General features: G+C 47.0%; 1 protein-coding gene across 3 annotated transcripts in view; it reads right to left on the bottom strand.

The window, feature by feature from the left end:
- Positions 1-17,219, bottom strand: part of PRR5L (proline rich 5 like) — a 94,423-nt gene that overhangs the window by 39,374 nt on the left and 37,830 nt on the right. For all 3 annotated transcript variants that reach the window (XM_069091443.1, XM_069091441.1, XM_069091442.1), the window contains exon 4: positions 6,328-6,376. In XM_069091443.1, the coding sequence (XP_068947544.1) occupies positions 6,328-6,376 (49 nt within the window). The remainder of the gene's footprint in view (positions 1-6,327; positions 6,377-17,219) is intronic.

The raw sequence follows: 17,219 nt of genomic DNA, 5'->3' as shown, positions 1-17,219 counted from the left end.
AGGCCCTGTCTTCCTTCAAGGCTCAGGTCATATGCTATCTCCTACAGGAATATCTTTAGGGATCACCCCAGTGCAGGGGTTCTTCACCTTAGGTCTGTGAACTTATTTTTACTAAATACTTTTGATAGCTGTTTATGTGTGAGTGATTTCCTCTGTAATCCTGTATATTTTATTTATTCATTTAAAACCATTCTGAGAAGGGGTGATAGGCTTCACCAGACAGCTGGCACACAATAAGAGTTTCCAAACCCTGGAATTGTTAGGGCTCTTTCTTTCCTCTGTACATTTTTAAAAATATAAACACCTACACACACACACACACACACACACACGAACACACACAACTTTCTGTTTATATGTTGTATCTCCCCAGTAGAATGTAAGCTCATTGAGGGCAGACACTGGTTTCTGGTTGTTTTTGTCTTTGTAGTTCTAGCACTCAGCACAATGCCTTTTGAACAATTCCTTGTTGGCTTGGCTCATACTGGACTATTGCACCCTCTCCCTCATGGACCTCTCCACAGCACTGCACACTGAAGACAGGTGGTGCAGTAGATAGAGCCCTGTGCCTGGAGTCAAAAAGACCTGAGTTCAAATCCAGCCTCAGACATTTACTGTGCCTGAGTGATAATTGAGGCACTCAGTTTCTTCATTTGTAAAATGGGGATAATAGCCTCCCAGAGTTGTCTTGAAGATCAAGAAAGGTAAGAATTGTAAAGCACATAAGGACTACATACATGTAAACTATTATTATTATCAATAGGTCAATCAACAAGTATTTATTTATGAAGTACCTGCTATGTCCCAGGCATTAAGCCCTGGGGAATACAAAGGTAAGAGGGAAAAAATGGACCCTTTCCCTAAGGAGCTTATAGCTTTCTGGGAGATACGGCACAAAAACAATCCCTCTTTATTCTATCTTAACCTCATACCCCAAATATTTTTCTTCTCTCTTGCTTTGACCCCATTCCCCAAAACACTTCTGGCTTTTTTCAGATTGTAGACTCCAAGGGGATAGACTCTTAGTATGATTGTCTTTAACTGTGAAAGCAACCACTCGGTTTTTGTTTCTGATGATGATGATGAGGTGGGAGGACAATTATCTTGCTGGGATTCTTTCAGATGTGAACAGGAAATGGAAAAAAAAATAGTGCTAGCAGATGATCCATGAATTTCAGTTCAATGAATTTCCCTTCTTCCAAAGAAGCGTCTAAGTCATTGACTTGAGACTAAATTTGAGAATGATGCAAAAATTCTGTTCCATGGAAAAGCATTTTAACTTTCAGTGGTCAGAAAAAAAAACCCAAGCAGAATAAAACCTCAAATGTCTAATAAATACACAGCTGAGAACAGATGGAAAAGGTTGGAGAGTATTTGCTCATCAGTCTCCATTTCTCTTACCATCAGAGTACCCAATTATCGAAATGGTGGAAAAACACTGAGCAGCTCACACTATCAGTTTCAAGCATTATAAGGACCCAATTATTGTAGCTGGCGCTGGGGTATAGAGTTACCCTTCTCTGCCAGGGGCCTTTGGAAAAACTCAATTTTCTTTTCAGGCTCAATTCTACTTAGAGCAGACGGGGTCATCAGCACTCTTCCATCACAAAAACCTAGTCACGGATTTTTTTTTTCCCTTTTTGCTTGCCTAGACCTACATATGCCAGTCAGTTCTTTCTGGGAAATCAGATTCTCTCTCCTCTCTATCTACAGATCAAACCTCTTGTATGGTTACCGCCCTTGCCCCCATCAATTTCATCATCCATCACAGATGCACCTTTTAGAGGTGCTCCGGGAAGCGGCAAAACTAAAATTCACCCTTTCCAACCTGAGCTATTTGGGCAGGTTTCAAGTTGGCTCCTGAGGGTGAACAGAGCCAAGGGCAAGTCAGCTTTCTCGGCTGAAATGAATGGGATGTTTGGGAACAGGCCTGCTTGGCCTGTTTCTGCCAGTCCTTATCAACTAATGAGCTCAGTGCTTCCAATATCCAATTTCCATCTCCCTGACCATCTGAGGCAATGCTGGCGTGCAGGTTCCCCAGCCGCTCCTGTATCTGCTTGGATGGTTTAAACCTCATCATCAGCTACTGACCTTTCTCCACCTGGAGAGATTCTGTAGAATCTGGGACCTGGAGGGGCTCATTCTCATCTTTCTTTATGATGGAATGGATTCAGAGCCTTGTATGAAGAGGCCCAATCTCACCTAGGAATCTATCATGGGGCTCTGTACAATTTCATTTTCAGTGCTGCTAACCCCAGTGCCTTTTACCTCCAGGATCAAATCCAAACTGCTCTGTTTGGCTGCTAAAGCCCTCTGCTACCTGGCCCCAATCTACCTTTCTGGGTTTATTACCCATAACTGTTTCCACAGTCTAGCCAAAACTGTTCCTTCACATGCCATCTGACCTCCGCTTCCCTATCCTCCTTCGTCCATCATAATAAGTTAGCATCCTTCAAAGCTCAGCTCACATGCTGTCTCCCTGTTCCCTCTGGGCTGTGAGTACAATTCCAAACTCCAAACTACCTTGTGTGTCTTTTTTATATATCGATGCAGATGCGTTATCTTTGCTAAAGCAATGTAAAGTAAACTCCCTGGAAAGAAGGGCCATTTCATATCTGTTTTTTTGTGGCCCCTGAGCCTAAGACAGTGCCTGGAACCTAATCAAAGCTTGTTTATTGGCTGACCGATTAAATACCTGTTTGTTGAAGGACAAAGAGCAGGATGATATGGAAAGACCCAGTAGACTAAGAGCCAGAAGCCTGGGGTTCAAATCCCAATGTTGCCACTAACGCTGAGCTACAGAAAGCTACGCTATAAAGGTAGCTGGATGGTTCCCATTAGAACAGTTTAGAAATCAACTAAAGAATGTTCAATCCTGCTCCATTTTATTTCTCCTCAGACCTCGCTCTGTCTTCAACCAAGACTGAAGGTGGGATGGATGGTTTGGGCAGTGGCCCCTCCCCCTGCAAAAAGCACAGAAACGGCCCCATTTTTAGCCCTACCTCCTCGGCCGGTCCCCTACACAAACACAAGACATGAAACCCAGCAGCCAGTGGGAAGGAGAGCTCCATTTTTCTCTCTGAGCTGTGGTTAATGTTTTATTGCATGCTGTTGATACAAAAAATAAATCACACCATCTGGTTATTTTTGAAAACTTTCTGCATGCCACCCTCTGTGAGTGACTCAGGAAGCGGCATGGTTTCAGAGGCGGGGAGTTTCCCTCCTATTAGAATGTCAGCTTCTTGCAAGCAGGGGTTGTTTCATTCTTTGTACTTGTCTCTTCCTCCCTGAATCTAGCAAAGTGCCCAGCACACAGTGGGCTTTTTATAAATGCTTGCCAATATTTAAAAAATGGATAGTTAAACTCATTTACCTTATTCAACAAGTACTTAAGAAAAGTGTACTACATTCCACCCACTATTTTAGACATGGGGAATACAAAGCAATTCCTGCCCACACAAAGCTTCTACGAAGCTGGGGGCAGGCAATGGACAGACAACATATACATATACACCAACTAGCAAATAAAAATACTTACAGAGTAGATAGAGAGTACTGGGGGTCAGGGTGAGGTGGGGACCTGGAGAAGAAGGGATCAAGACAGGCCTCCTGCAGGCGATGGTGCCTGACCTGAGTTTTGAAGGAAGGTAGGGATCCAAAGGGATGAAGGTGAGAAGGGAGAGCATCCCAGGAACAGAGGACATACCGTGTAAAGGCATATAGGGAGGTGAAATTTTGGCAAGGGCAAAGGAAGAAAAGAGTAAGCAGACTGGTTCAAGAACACATATCAATTCCATTTTATGTTAAATGTCAATTAGGACTCAGGTGGGGGGGATAGGGGTTTGCAAGCTTCTTTGGGACTGATTGAAAACAAAACAAAACACTTTTCTGTGGTTTGATTTGGAACCACATCGCAGAGACAGCGGGAGAGGAGAGAGCGAGAGCCCTAGAGCACGGCCTATGAGTCAAGGGCAGTCGAAATGATTCAGCTGCTGACTAATTATCTCTGTTAATCTTAGTGTTTTGCTGCAATGTGGACAGAGCTTTCTTTCAAGCAGGCCAGAGGCACCAAAGCCTGACTAAATTCTCCCTTTCTGTGGGATCACGGCTCGTCCCTTGAAACAGCAGCAATCCCTTTTTCAAAGAGGGCCAGGAAGGACGAACGTGACGATATCCAGGGGTCTTTCAAAGCAAGCCCACCTTTTAGTTATACTTTGAAAATGGAGGAAAAAAAATCCCAAGCTGCCTTTTCTATGCTAGAAACTCTCAAGGCCTTTAACACACATTGTCTTCTTAAGGAAGGCCTTTGCATGTAGGGGACTGCCAGAGGGGCCTGAGGAGAGGGCAAGGAGAAGAGAGGCATAGAGGCAGAGGGGCATCAGTGGGTTGGGATTTGTACCACTGGAGGGAACGTCCACAGTGATGAAGGTGCAGATCAAAGGACCACAAATTTAGAAGGAAAGGGAACTTCAAAGGCCAGCAGCCAATCTAGACCAATACCCCTATTTCACAAAGGAGGAAACTGACTTGCCCTGTCACACTTATACTAAAATAGCAGACTTGGGAACTGAGATCAGGGCCTGCTGGCTTCAAATTCACAGCAATCCAAGCCATTCCACACTGCTCCTATATTTAGCAAAGAATAGGAAAATACCCTTACAAGCCCCATCTGAATCACCAAAATAGCTAAAATTAAAATAAAAACCCAAGATGGTAGTCTCCTTCATGGAAGAGAACAGAACCCAACCTATCAACAGAACATGCCCTTTTTAAAGAAATAAGTGACTTTTATAACTATTTTTTTGTTTTTACATCCTCTACAATTCTGGCCACATCCTTATACTATTTTCCCCTCATCGCAAAGAATAAAAAGTAGGGTGAGAAAAAAAAAAAAGGAGTTCAGCCAAACTAATCAAACTTGTCTGTGGGATTATTTTTTTTTAATTAAATATTTTGTTTTCCCCCAATTACATGTAAAAATAAACTTTAACATTTGTTTCTTAAAACTTTGAGTTCCAAATTCTCTCCCATCTTCTCTTCCCCCCTTGTTGAGAAGGCTAGCAATTTGACATGGGTCATACATGTACAGTCACACAAAACATGTCTGCAAGTTTTTTTTTTTAATCACTTGAGGAGGAAGAAAGGAAGACGTTGGAATAATAACCCTAATAGCTAACATTTACATAGTGCTTGAAGGTTTGAAAAGTACCTTCCATATCCACATCGTAACTCACTTGATCCACAACCTTAGGAGGGAGCTAATGTTATCCCCATTTTACAGATGAGGCAGCTAAGACACTTATGACTATGCCTACATTAAACAAAGTAGAGGAATTAGCCATCACCACTACAGAGCTTAACTGACTTGCCTGGGGTCACCCAGCTACTCCGTGTCTGAGGCAGTATTTGAATTCAGGTCTTCCTAACACCATGTCTGCCACTCTGTGCACTTACCAGCTAGCTGCCTAGCCATACAACCCTGGTGCGCTGGATCTGAGAGTTGGCAAGGCCTTGATGCCTCAGCAAACCACCCTGTAAGCTGTGGCAAAGATTGTGACTTGTACTGGTAGCAAGTGTGCCCACACAGAGGTGAGATCACACACCCAGGCAAGGAAGACAAAGGGCCTGTGGACAAACACCTTCATCAAAGGTTTCCCAAGTTGTTACATGGCCAAGGCAAGTCCTTGCTCAGGCGCCAACCACTGCTGACGAGTCCCTTTGCACTAAGCTCAGCTGGTCTGCGGGGTCACAGCTATTCATACAACAGTGTCACATGATGGGAAATGTAATAGAGGGCCTGGGGTCACTCTCTAGAGCCACCTCTTACCGCCTGTGGGATGCTAGACAAGTCTGTCCTCTCTGGGACTCAGTTTCCCCAGCTGTGGAATGAGGCATGACCTCTCTGGTCCCTCTGAGTTCTAGGATCCTAAAAAGCTCGTGCTCAGTGTGTCACAATCACTAAAAGCCGATCATTAAATCTGGAAGGAAGCACAGAGCTTGTCTGGTTAAATCCCTTCCATTTTACAGGTGAGGAAACTGAGGCTGACAAGTGAAGTGGACTCCTGGAGAAACAGTGGTGGGTGTCTGACTGTTTCCTATTCATCTTTCCATTCCTTATAGCCCCTACCACTGAGTCTGTGCTTGTAAATGCCCCACACATAGTAGGTGCTTATAAATATCTGTTGGACCAATAACCACAGAGGCATGTATGTGAGCATGCAAAGAGAAAGACACCGTGTATAAATATACATACATTTATAGGGCTGATCTCTCACACACAAGCACAAACACACACCTCCCAATGTATCTCTATATATGCCATTTTACCTGAAAATAGTCTGTAATGAAGGATCCAAGTTCACTCTTCAGCAGCCGCCTAGGAGAAAACAAATAAACACTTGTACATTGGTGTGGCCCTTGGCAACTTGTAAGCACTTTACACATCCATGCTAGTATCAGCTGCCCACGGGATGGACAACCTGGGGCTGGGAGATAAGCAGGGGCACTGCTTGGTCCAGGCTGGAGCAGGTCATATCCTGGGGTAGGAGGGACAAGCTCTCCCTTCTTTGACTTTGGCGGCCATCTGTTTCTGGGCCTCGGTTTCCTCTCCTATAAAATGAAGGGGTAGGACTAGAGGACCCTTGTGGCTCCCCCCAACCCACTCTAAATCTATGAGTCAGTGAAATGGAGGCCACTGTGTGTGTGTGTGTGTGTGTGTGTGTGTGTGTGTGAGCTCTCCCAGCTCATGGGCCTTAAACCCAGGCTCTCTCCTGACTCAAGGCACTTTCCATAAGCCAGAGGGCTTTCCAAACAGTGGTAAGGAGAACAGAAATGGGGGCTGAGGTAGCCCGCAAGGACGCCTGGGGGCTTGGCAATACACCTAGATGCTGCAGCATCTTTATGGTTTCAATTATCTGCTCCTCAGAAAGGAGACTGTAACAGACTCCCCCTCCGCCAACAGAAACCAGCCAGATGAAAGGACCCTAAGGAGGAGGGAAGACAGGTGGGGTTTAAAGTCAAGGAGGAAAATGGCATCCTTCTCTTATCACAGGATCAGAGAGCTAGAGCCAGAAGGGCCCTCAGAAACCCTCGAACCTGCTTCTCCCCTCCCCACATTTTTTCACGTGAGCAAAGTGAGGTCAGAGGAGTGAGATCGCCAGGATTTCTACTCTGTGTTCACTGACGATGCCATCCCCAGCCCCTTTCTCAGCCTCTTAAAACAAGAGTAACCATTTCTCCAACCTGGGGAGATCCCTGGATGAGGAGGGCTTCACGCCCCCCTACATTTCAGTGGCCCGTCCTATCAGCTCCTCCTGTTAAGGAGCTCAGGTTTCAGCTGTCACCCCATTCACTCCTGCAGACATGTTCCCACAAGTCACAGAAGGAGAAGGAGCAGGGGACTGCCAGGCATGGCTTACGTGCAGAACACAGGATCTGGGCTGAGGAGGGAAGAAGGCAGCTAAGACAAGCATAAAGGATGAAGCTCCATAGCCCAGCCTCAGACAGCTGCAGATACATATCAGAGGGGACCACAACCCTGCCCCATCTGTCCTTGAAGCAGCGTGAGACACTGGGTTCAAATCCCAACCACCTATGGAGCCTTGGGAATGCCACCTTCCTGGGCCTCAGTTTACATATCTGTAAAATGAGGGAGCTGGCCTCAAGGGTATCTGGGTTCCCGCCCAGCTCAGGGCCTATAATCCTGTCATTCTTAGAGGAAATTCTGTCTACTGCTGATGAGTGTTGAAAGTATTTTTCTATCCAAGCTCTAGGGAAAAGATCATCCAAGTCTATGGGGGAATGAGGGGTGGAGGGGATTGGGCAGGAGGAGAGACCTAAGTTATGGGCTGTTAAAGAGAGCTTGGTAAAGAAAGCAGAGCCAGCCATGTGGGCCTGATCAGTCACCAGGCTCAGTACTCCTCACTCCCCTCTGGCAAATGAGCCAAATACTGGAGGTAGGAGCTTAGTGGGTGGCCCCAGCCGGAACCAAGAACTTCAAGCCAGGAAAACAGGGTTGTATAGTAGAGTCAGGGGACCTTGGAGACCATCCAGGTCAAAGACCGATGAGGAAACTGAGGCCCAGGTAATTCTACTCATCCCTGTCACACAGGAAGGAGGTGACACAAGAAGGATTTGAACCTGGGCACTGGATAAGAAGGCAGAGGACTGGATTCAAATCTTACTGTCTTTGGGACAGGAGGCAACTCAACCTTGGTTTCCTCAACTGTCACCTCAGCCCTTTCAAGCTCTAAATCTAGGATGTGATGATCCTAATGAGTTTCTAGTGCAGAGAACAGAGATGTCAAGCAGAATGGGAGGGCGGCACCTGCCAGTGAGGCTGCAGGCCCAACAGAGCCCTGAACAGTAACAGCGGCAGTCACACTGACATTGTACTGTAAGGTAAACTGAGCACTTTACATTGATTCTCTCATCTGCTCCTTAGGACAACCTGGAAGGTGCTGCCCTCTCCCCCATTTTACAGATGAGGAAAACAAAGCTCAGAGAGGTCTGTGGCTGCCCAGGAACACACAGCAGGCATGCATCAGAGGCTGGATTCCAATCCCAGTCTTTTTATACGCTGTGACTCCAAGTACCGCATTAAGCCAACAAAATGTGGAAAGAATGCTAGTCCTGGAGTCAGGAAGACCTCAGCTGAATCCTGCCCACCGGTGTTTCCTAGCTCTGTGAGCCAGTCTTCCCTTGTCCTCAGTCTCCTCATCCGTAAGACGGGACCCAGGGCTGTTGTGAGGTCGTGTATGTAGAATGCCTTACAAACCTTGAAGCTGTAGACAAGTGCAAGTGACTGTTATTATGACATGAAACTGTTAAGCCTGACAATTAAAGGCAGCCTTCCTGAATAAATGCCCAGTGACTCTGCCTTAGAAAAGGGCAGGGGCAGATTTCCAGGGGATAAGAGTCGGAGAGGGCCCCAAAGGCAGAATTTGTACAGTCAGCACAGGATGGCTCGGGGCCCAGGAGGAAATCATAGGGACCAGACAGAAGGGTGTCTTTCTCATCAAAGAGCCCAGGGCAGGGCTTCAGAACAGCAAGGCATCACAGGCTGGGGCTCAATGGGCCTTTGGGGACCGTGATGGAGGTCACTCTTTGGAGGGAACTATGAAGCAGGCTCTGAAAAGGATTGAGATGCCTGCCATTACTGGAAGTGGTACCAACCTAAATCTCTCTCAGTGCCCAACCCAGACAGGGCTGAGGGGAAGCAAACAATCAAGGGGGATGGAGGCTAAAAGCCTTCCTTGATCCTCACAGCTAGGGAGATGACTGTCCCTTGCCGTCTCTGTGGTCAGACCACATTCAGAGCTGTCTGACCATGCCAGGCCCTCCTCAATAAACTCCAGTGGCTCCCTATCACTCCAGGATGAAATAGAAGACTTTCTGGCATTCAAAACCCTTCATAATCTGTGCCCCCTCCCCTGAAAACACACACACATTTCCAGTCTTCTACCTTACATCTTCCATATTCCCTGCGATCCAGTGATACTGGCCTCCTGGCTGTGCCTCGAAAAAGCAGCTCTATTTCCCAACTCTGGGCATTTTCCCTGGCCATCCCCCCTGCCCAAAATGCTCTCCCTCATCTCTGCCACCCGACTTCCTTCAAGCCCCAGCCAGAATCCCACCTTCTCCTAGAAGCCTGTCCTTATCCCCCTTTGCTCTAAGATCTGCCTCTACTGATCACCTCCAATTTATTCCATATTGTTTGTACCTGGTGCTTTGCATGCTGTCTCCCCACTAGACTGGGAGCTCCTTGAGGGCAGGGACTGTCTTTTGTCTTTCTTTGCAACCCCAAGGGTAAGCACACAGCTGGTACCTGATAAACGCTGACTAACCGATTCTTGAAGACGGATGCTGACAAGCTAGAGAATGGGTCAGAGTCAGTTGGGTGTCCAAGATGGTGAAGGGCCTTAGGTTCGTGCCACATAAGGAGTAATTAAGGGAACGAATGGGAATGTTTAGCATCCCACTTAAGAGGGATTAGGCGGCTTCTGCCTGGCCCAAGAGGGCAGGACGAGAAGCAGCAGAGAGAAGTCATCAAGTGGCACATTTAACATTCACCAGACTCGAGCTGTCCAAGATTGGAGGCTGTCTTGGGAAGTAGCAAGATGCCCCTTTACCGAAGGTGCTCAAACAAGGGCTGGACGTCCTTCTGGCTGGAAGGTCCCATAAGTCAGCCAGACTCTGGACTAGGCAGCCACTGGAGTCCTTTCCAGTGAGGAACTGTACAGACCAAAGCGGGCACATGAGGCTGTTTCAGTGAAGACAAGAAGCTTCACTGGACTCTGGAAATTGGCCCACTTAGGTATTTTTAACATTTGTTCTTTTTTCCTAGTAAAAGTTCATTTTGAAAAATCCCAGACTTGCCTTGGTAGAACTATAGGGGAAAAGGGAATTCACCCCCAACTTTCCCAGAGGAAAAGGAAGTGGAGTTTAGACAACACAATTTGGGAGTTAGAAAATTTGAGTTCAGTCAAGTCCTGGGCAAGCATCTTTACTTGTATTTTCAATTTTCTAAATGGGGAAAATGACACTTTCATGAATCCTTTCCCCATGGAGGTTATAAAAGACCCCGTGCTCCTAGTGGCCAAATGGAGAGATGGCAGCAGTCATCTCAGCAGAGAGGTCTTCTAAGGGGAGAAAGAAGGGCTGAAAAAACCTGGTGGAACTGGGGCAGAGAACACAGAGAGAAGCCAGGAAGGAACGTGGCCAGGACAGCTTGGGACACTGACCTCCTTCTTGCTTGGCTCACTCTTCTCCAAAGTTACAGCAATCTGTGTCGAGGAAAAGGCTAACAATAACCTCGTGTGTATGTATATATGTCTTGCCCCCCTAGAATGTAAACTTCTTGGGAGCAGGGGCCATCATTGTGTCTTGGTATGGCCATGGTACCTAAACTACAACAAGCACTTGGGTAAATGTTTGTTGACTGACTGATAACAGTAACGCATCTTCTCAGAGAACTTCACAGAGCGGCTGTATCTGGCATCTCCTCGGAGAACGGGTGCCCTCAGTGGAAATGTAAACTCCAGGAAGGCTACAGCTGCCTTGTCTTTGTATCTTAGGTCCTGGCATAATGCTTTACGTACATTGGGTACCTAATAAATATGTTTGGTGAATTAAATGGAACCAAAGTCAAGCTAACAGCTGCCAGCCTACGCTTCCCAAAGTCCCTGCCTGCTGAGTGCTGAGTTTTCTCTTTCCCAGTCAACAATCCCCTTGCAGATCACTGATTTATGAGGACAAAACAGGAGAAAACACAAGTGGAAAAGAGGCTGAAAGAGGCGGTTAAGGGACAACGCCCGACTGCGGTTTATGGCTCTCGGGATATGTGAGAGTTGAAAAGTCGGACACCCAATGTCTCTGACACATTCCCCCTTGGCCTGGAGCCCCGGGATCTGGCAGCTTTCCCCTTATGTCCCCTCCTCCCTGATGGAAGAAAAAACACTGACCTTCTGGAGACAAGGCCTTCCTAAAAAGCACAAGTCCACCAGGACTGGATTTGTCATCACCATCACCACCATTATTAATTAAGAGACAGAGGGACACAGTGGACGGAAACATGGCCTTGGAGTCAGGAAGATATGGATTTAACTCCTGCCTCCGACTCAGACTAGCTGTGTGACCCTGGACAAATTACTTAACCTCCCAAGGGCTTTTGGTCAGTCAAAGTTAAATTCAAACAATGGCCATTAAACCATCCATAAGGATCCCTGCTGCCACATTCTGACTTAGAAAACCACATGGCAATGTTATCTATGTCCTATTATTTATGTGTGTGTGTGTGTGTGTGTGCGCCCACGCATCTTCATTTTGTTAAATCTTTCCCAATTACATTTTGATCTGGCTTGCCAGTGTGTCCGACACTTCTCTGAGCTATAATGTGCATATAAGGCACTGACCTTTACCAGTGCAAGGGAGTTTTTTCACCCGGGAGTTCTTGGTACAAATGAAATCACAGATCAGGTCCCTAAGCCTGCTTAAGTAGCTCACATTTATATAGAGCTTTGAGATCTTTGAAACATTTTATATGCCATCTCTTTACCACCCTATGGGGTAGGTGCTATTATTATCCACATTTTATAGGAGAGGAAACTGAGGCAAACAGGCTAAATGATTTACCCAGGGATACACAGGTATTAAGTGTGAGAAGCAGATCTGAATCCAAGTTTCCCTTACTCCAAATCTAGCTCTCTCTCTCCTCCCTCACTCTGCTGCCCACCGACATACAATCTGGACTTGAGCTTCTCCAACAGGGGCCATGCAGCAGGGGCAGATCATCCTGCTCTAATGAGCTGTGGGAAGAGGAGCCATGGGGGGCTCCTACTTCCTGGGGGGTGAGGAGGAAGGAGGGAGAGGAGTGGTAGTTAGGAAAGAGAATTCACATGAAAAATGAGCTCTAAAGAGAAGGAGTCTGGGAGCATGTGAGCACGATGGAAAAAAGCTTCCCTAAAACCCAACAAAAGTGGGAAACAATCTCGGAGGTCTGTGAGTCTGGTGAGAAAACAAGAAGCAGGGACCCACATGTCTTGGGCTCATTCTCTCAGTCTCTCCTTCCCTCTGCCACATGTGGCCAGTTAAGACACCACCCCACTGTTTACAGGATTTCCTGTTGTATCACACAAGCAGGCAGCCTCTCTCCTCACTGTCATGGCCAATGTCGGTCTCCCGACTCTTGGCTCTGCAGCCAAGGGCTGAGCAGCTAGACTCAGGCTCGCTGTAAGCTTAATTTGCAGTTGGAAGGTTCTCAGTTCTGTGTTTGGGTGTATGGGGAAGGCAGGGGAGATGACAGGAATCAATTACAGAAGCTATCCATCATGTGGGCCACTGTACTCCCTCCTTCTGCTCCCTGGGGCAAGGGAGATGGCAGAAAGCCACACCAGGCACCCATGTCTCCCACCCAACTTCTTGCTCCTCTCCTAGAGGCGGCTCCTACATGGCCTGCCTCTCTTTACCAAAGGGACTGGCATGATGACCCCCCCAGGCAGTGGCATCTTTACCTCCAGCAAGGCCTGATTCAGGGAGCAAACGCCCCTCACCAGAAATAGCCACTCCTCCTTACAAGTAAATGCCACCACTCAAAGCTGGCTCAAGTAAACTCTGCTTCTCTACCCCAAATATCCATGCCTGTATCCAAGGCATCTAGAATCAGATGACCAGGCTTCAAAGCTGAGCTCTGCCATCTCTGCTGCTGGCCCCTTGAGCCTCAGTTTCCTCATCTGTAAAATAAAGATATTGGATGAGACTGAAGTCTGCTCTAACTCGAATCCTCTGATCTAAAGGCGCCCCAGGAGCCCGACTTTGCCTTGTCTACTGCAGTTCCAGCAGCCCAGGGTTTGCCGCATTTCCTGCTGCCCCCATCCCCTCACCCCCCCTCCCCCAAATGTAGCATTTCTTAGTGCTCAACTTGATGGACCTGATTTTTATGGACTTTTTGAGATCATGAGAAACCATGAAGGTCCATTAAATCAAGAAGAAATGTGAACATTCTTTTAAAAAGGGTGAAGCGAGGGGCGGCTAAGGTGGTACAGTGAAAAGACCACCGGCCCTAGAGTCAGGAGGACCTGAGTTCAAATCCAGCCTCAGACACTTAACACTTACTAGCCATGTGATCTTGGGCAAGTCACTTAACCCCAATTGCCCTGTCCTCCTCCTTCCAAAAAGCAAAAAATAAATGAATGAATGAATAAAAAGGGTGAAGCAAGATACTGAACAAAGCTAAGCTGGGGGGTGTATGTAGAGAGGGCCGCAGGAGGAATGGACAGAAGCCAGAAGAAAGCAGGCTGATATTTGCGTTCCAAGCACTCTGAGAAAGACAGAAAGAAATGGGATTTGTCCCTACTAGGGCCACTGGGAAGGACAGATAAAGTGATCCACACCAATGGGAAAAAGGTCTGCAAAATGCAAGGGCTGGCCCCGGTGACCTCCACAGGCCCTTCCAGCTCCAAACCCATGATCCCAAATTCTTTCTATTTCTCAAAGCATTAAATCCCCAGAATCTTATCTTGGGGCAGCAGAATACCTCTGAAGCCATTTAGTCAAGCGCTCCCATTTTACAGATAAGGAAACTGAATCCCACAGGACAGAGGTGAATCGTCCATGGTCACACAAGAAGTAAACAGATTTCAGATCCAAACTCAGGTCTTCTGACTCCAAACCCCAATGCTCCGATCACTGGCTGCCTCCCTGGCTATCGCTTCCCCTCCTAGTCAACCAATGGGGATTTTAAAGGTGGCTCCTAGAGGCACGTTTGCTGCCTTCCCCATTACTGACTCAAACGATGGAAGTGACTCGTGATGAGTCAGTGGGGGAGATACTGAAGGGAAAAGGTGTCCTTTCTGGCTCTAACCCCCCTGGGGTTCTGGACCTTCAAGCATCTTCCCTCCCTCTCCCTAACTCAACAAAAACTTGAGAGACTCTCGGGTTTCCCTTCGGTTGTAGCAGCTGCCTCAGCCACACGTTTCAGTTCTGAGCCATCCGGCACACAGTCCCATTCTTGGAACCTCTGCTTTCCTTGAAAACCTCTGGGGTTTCCTTGTCCCGGGCTGTTCCCTCTGAGAAGGACAGCAGCGGTGGGTGGGGAGAAGAGAGGGGGAAAATCTGAGTTTCCAGGTCTGGGCCAGTTACACATACACTCATCTCTGGGTTTCCTGAAACTTTATCTATGTCAATTTTGTATTGAAACATCCTATGAGAGGGTGGGAAAGTGAGGGGGCCAGGGCTGGGGAGAGCCCGGCTCTTGGGAAGCCACAAAGAGGCAAACTCAGCAATCCCAGAGCCAGGAGGAGGGAGTGTGGCAAGAAAAGCCGCTTCCCATTCTGGTCAATCAGAATTAGAAAGAAAATAAAAGCACATTCATTATATTTCCATTTGTGCCTGGTCTCTAAAACTGTGTGTACAAAGTTTTGTATACCCAGTACTCCAAAGTTTCTCACTCCCTTCTAACTTACCTTGGTCGTGTAATTAGCTGGTCAGTCAATAATGATTTATTAAGTATTGACCATGTGCCAGATGTTGTCATAATAATAATGGACAGCATTTACAGGAAAATTTAAGGTTTATGAGGTGCTTTACCTGTGATATTTAATTTGATCCTGTTGACAACCCTGGGAGGGGGAAGTAGGAGCTATTCTTAGCCCCATTTTACAGATGAGAAAACAGTGACTTGCAAAGTGACTTACCCAGGGTCACACGACTAGCAAGTATCTGATTTGAACTTAGGCCTTCCAGATTCCAGGTCTGGCACTCTACCCCTTCTACCATCTAGCTGTGTGAATTCAAAGTGACTTGCCCAGGCTCACAGAGCTGGGAGGTGCCAGAGGCAGGGCTTGACCCCAGGTCTGGTCTAAGGCCAGGGCCCTAGTCAACAGGCCATGTCTTTTTCTAAATGTGGTTATGGAAGGAAAGGAGGAAGGAATGAATAGGAGAGAAGGAGGGAGGGAGGGGGGGAGAGAGGGAGAGAGGGGGAGAGAGAGAGAGAGAAGGAAAGAGGGAGAGAGAGGGAACTCTAGAGGAGAGAGAGGGGCAGAGAGAGAGAGAGAAAGAGAGAGAAACAAAAGAAAAAAGGAAAAGCAAGTAAGAGAGAAATATGAAACGAAGAAGCTGGGATAAAGAAAATGTAAGGCAATAACAACTATGACATTAGATAATATGATAATAGAGAAATGATTTCTCTGGAACCTCCCACAGGACACCTTCTTGCTCAGAACAGATCTGCCTCCCTACTGGTGGTCTGTGCTGTGTTAATGACTGACCTGATGGGCATCTCTGTGCACACGCCTGATGGGCAGCACGGGGCCGGGGAGTCAGTGCTAGCTCTGGAGTCACCAGGACCAGACCTGCCTCCTACCTCCCCACTTATCCCACCAGCATGACCGTGGGTCTCAGTTTCCTCATCAGCAGAATAGAGGAGCTTGGGCCTCTAAGGCCTCTGCGAGCCCTTCCAGCCTGCAGGGAGGGTTCGGGTGGGCAGGGGAAGCTGGCCTCACAGGACGAAAAAGGCTCATGTGTCATGGAATCCTGACAATCACTGTTTCTTGTGCTTTCTTCTTTCAAGAGACGCAAAAGGCAGCTGTTTCTCCAGGAAATAAACTAAGCTGGCTTTAAGACTCAGGCCACATCATTCCTCTTCTGGGAAGCCTTCCCAGCCTGCAGACATGGCGACCTCCGAGCCCTGGGAACAGAGTCAGAGAGCTGGGGGTCTGGATTCTGGCACTTGCCTTGGGTGACAAGGGGCAAATCCCTTAGTGCCACCTGTACTGAGTGGAAAGGGACCTAAGAGAGCAACTGGATCAAACATTCATTTTAGAGGACAAAAATAAGACTGAGAAAAGTGTCATGATTATCTCAAGGTCACACAGCTAACTGATGTTAGGTCAGGATTTGAACCCAGCTCCTATGACCCCAAACCCAGCACTTTTCCCAAGGCACCATGACATATCTCAGTTCCTTTCTGGTCCTTATTTTCCATATCTGTAAAATAGGGTTGGATTAGGTGACACCCCTGTCCAGGTCCCTTTCAGCTCTGGATCTGTGATCCTATGATCTCCTATAGCCCTCACTGTCTGCAACTAATCACACACTACCTTGTGTCATCTATGTTACTGTATTAAACTGTTATTTCTTTTATAGTCTTATGGAACTGAATCTCTCCCATGTTTCTATATCACCTTCCCAATGAGGCTGTAAGCTTCTCTCGGGGCACAACTGTATCTTCTACTGTTAAGTATCTCACCCAGTGTCTCCTTTACAGCCACAACCATAGACTGTAGATGTTAAAGGTCACCTAGTCCAACCTATTAAAATGGGGAAACTGAGGCACTGGGGAAGTGGGGGGTCAGGGTTGGGTACTTCTGTGCTCAGAAATCAGAAGCTGAACTAGAACACAGGTCTTCAGACTCCCAGATGAAGGCTCCTGCCACCATTATTGCAATTTAGCAAGTGTATAAAATGACTTTTTGCTCTCCTTACGGGTTATGAGTTGGGAGTTACTTCGGAAAGCATCTAAGTCACCTAAAGTAGGTATCCTTCCTACATTACCTGATAAACAGTCATCCAAATTTAGCAAGAGAGAAGCAGCCCAGCCCATTTGGGGCCGGCTCTCCACCCATTTGGAAGTATTCCATTATGATAAACTAAAAGGTGACTCCCCTAAAACCAAGTTCTACCTCAAGGTCAAACTGAAATAATAGAAAGGTGTTTTGTTGGTT

This window comes from Petaurus breviceps, unplaced genomic scaffold, assembly GCF_028583685.1.
Source record: "Petaurus breviceps papuanus isolate PSGF00001 unplaced genomic scaffold, PetGlider_PUasm1.0 188, whole genome shotgun sequence".
Classification (NCBI taxonomy): Eukaryota; Metazoa; Chordata; class Mammalia; order Diprotodontia; family Petauridae; genus Petaurus; species Petaurus breviceps.
Note: the sequence above shows the minus strand (reverse complement) of the source record. Positions and strands in the feature narration are given on the sequence as shown.